General features: G+C 57.3%; 1 protein-coding gene across 1 annotated transcript in view; it reads right to left on the reverse strand.

The window, feature by feature from the left end:
* BAHD1 (bromo adjacent homology domain containing 1) overlaps positions 1–2,269 on the reverse strand; it is a gene marked incomplete in the record, with an annotated part of 27,157 nt that overhangs the window by 6,748 nt on the left and 18,140 nt on the right. The window contains 2 exon segments of the mRNA XM_027775824.1: positions 4–312; positions 1,878–2,259. Of these exon segments, the coding sequence (XP_027631625.1) occupies positions 4–312; positions 1,878–2,259 (691 nt within the window).

Raw genomic sequence — 2,269 nt, forward strand, 5'->3', positions numbered from 1 at the left:
GCGGAGGGCGTGGGCGCTGGACACGCGGCTGCTTGGGGTGGCTGGGCCTGCGGGCAGCCTTGCTCCTCACGGTGTGCCTGCAGCTGGAGCCCGTGCGCAGACCTGACTTGGAGCCGCTGGGAGGCTTGGCGCTCTGAGGGCATGCGCGAGCTACTGTCTGGGGCTCTGAGGTGGGTGTCTGAAGATGGGGGACGGGCTCCGCTGCAGGTGGCACGCTGGGCACAGGGCATCCCAGGAGGGGGTGGGCGGGTGAGGCAGGGTGGCCAGCTTCTGGGAGAGGAAATTCCAGCTGGCCCAGGGACCTGCAGCCTTCTAGGAAAGGGAGAGCAGGTCAGGGCAGGCAAGGACAAGCAGTAACCCCTCACCTATCTTACTTCTAAGCGTCCACCCAAGGGCCACTGAGGTGGTAGACGGGATCGGGGCCTTCACAGACAGGTCGTCAGACTGTCTAAGGGGGAGGGGCATTTCTTGGCTTTGGAGACTGGCCAGCACACAGTTCTACCTCGTCCAGTGGAAAGGCAATGAGACAGAGGGTGGGTGGGTCAAAGCTTCTTTAGCTCTGCCTTAAACTTCTCGGAGGCACCCGCAGTGTTGAGGAGCAGGGGTTCTGCAGTCAGACTCTCTGGGATATGAATCCTGGACCTGCCACATGTTAGCTGTGTGACTTCAGGCCCCTCAGGGCCACATGAAGCAGTGGTTATAAACACTGTGCGCTATCTCCCTGCTGTTCTTATGAGCGTACCAGTTCATCTCATCTTTAGAGCAACTTGTGAGGTAGGTACTACTGCTGACAGTTAAGGAACCTGAGACACAGTTCCTGACTTGTCCCATGGTCAAAGAGGAGGGGTAACGTGTCCCCCAGGCTGTCTGACTTCAGTCTCTATGTGCGTGCAGCCTCCCCTGTGAAAAGCACTTAAGATACCGTCTGGCACATGGTGTTTTACTCGTGGCCCCATCACTAGGCCAAATGGGCAAGGGTCTTGGGTCCCATAGGTTAGGTGGCTAGATTTGGGAAGTGGCGCAAGAGAAAAAAGCTCAAGAGGTCTGTCTCATTCCTAAGAGCTCCAAATCATGCCAGAACCTGAAACAACCAGTCTGGCCAGAGCCAACTGGTCTATAAAGCTGTTTTATAGACCCCTATGAGAAGGGGTGAGGAAGGGGAGAGTCCTGGGAAGGACAGACCTACTGGCCAGGTTGGTTCTGGTCACCTCATTTCCAAGAACCAGAGAGGGAGCTTGGAGGGACAGGTATGTCTACCTATCTGCAGGAAAAGAGGGGGCTCTGAGGGTGTCTCAGCAGCTGGGGCAAGAAAACAGCCAGGTATCTGGGTCTTGCTAGGAAGGCAGACACCAAAGCGAGTCCAGGGGAGGGGGTGCTCTGGGATGGCCCAGCTCTTTTCTCCCAAGGCCTGTATGGCCAGGGCAAGGCTGTCCTACTGCAGCTGGAGCTATGCTGAGTGGGTGCTCAGCACATTTTCCATGAATGTTACACTTGCCCAGCCCCTATATGGCCTGGGATCCTAGAAAGTAAGGAAAGCTAGCTTTCCTCCCGGGGGGCAGAAGGACTACTTACTTAGAGTCTAAGAATGGCTATCCCAGTGAGGAGGGAGGACAGGCCCTCCTGCCCCATTCACGGACACAATGCTACCAAACCACAAGGCCAAGAAATACCTACACACAGCCTGGACACAACAAAGAAGGCTCGAGGGCTAAACATGGGACCCCTTTCCTGGAAATGTTCCTGGGGCACAAACCAGAGAGGTTCCCCTCATCTTCCAGGTAGGAGCGAGATCCCAGGGAGCCCCTGCCCAGAACCACAGCCCTCCTAGGGAGCCATGTTTAGAGACCCTCCAGCATATTCCACCCCATAAGGTTTACCTGCTGCAAAAGGCATTTTGTAGGGGCAGCCGCCACAGGTAGTGCCAACATGGGTGACAGACAGAGGCAGCACTCCACAGATGCTGTAGCCATTCACTCCAGTGTCCTCACTGGAGCAGTAGTGAGAGGAGCCCCAGGGAGGGTGCTGGAAAGGGGTGCCTGAGGGCACTGAGCTTGGGGCCAGAAGGAGCCCCTCGTTAGGTGCAGCCACTGGGGACAACTTGCCCTCTGGAAGCATGGGGCAGGGGGAGTAGCCCCCACACTGCAGCCCGTCCTGGCCACAGTACAGGTAGAAGCTGCCTACTGCGGTGAGCTCAGGCCCACCACACAGGCCACTGTAGTCGGCAGGGTTGCCAGGCATTGGGAGAGGGGACAACTGAGGCACAGGGAAA

This window comes from Tupaia chinensis, unplaced genomic scaffold (assembly GCF_000334495.1).
Source record: "Tupaia chinensis unplaced genomic scaffold, TupChi_1.0 Scaffold000605_1, whole genome shotgun sequence".
NCBI classification, from domain to species: Eukaryota; Metazoa; Chordata; class Mammalia; order Scandentia; family Tupaiidae; genus Tupaia; species Tupaia belangeri.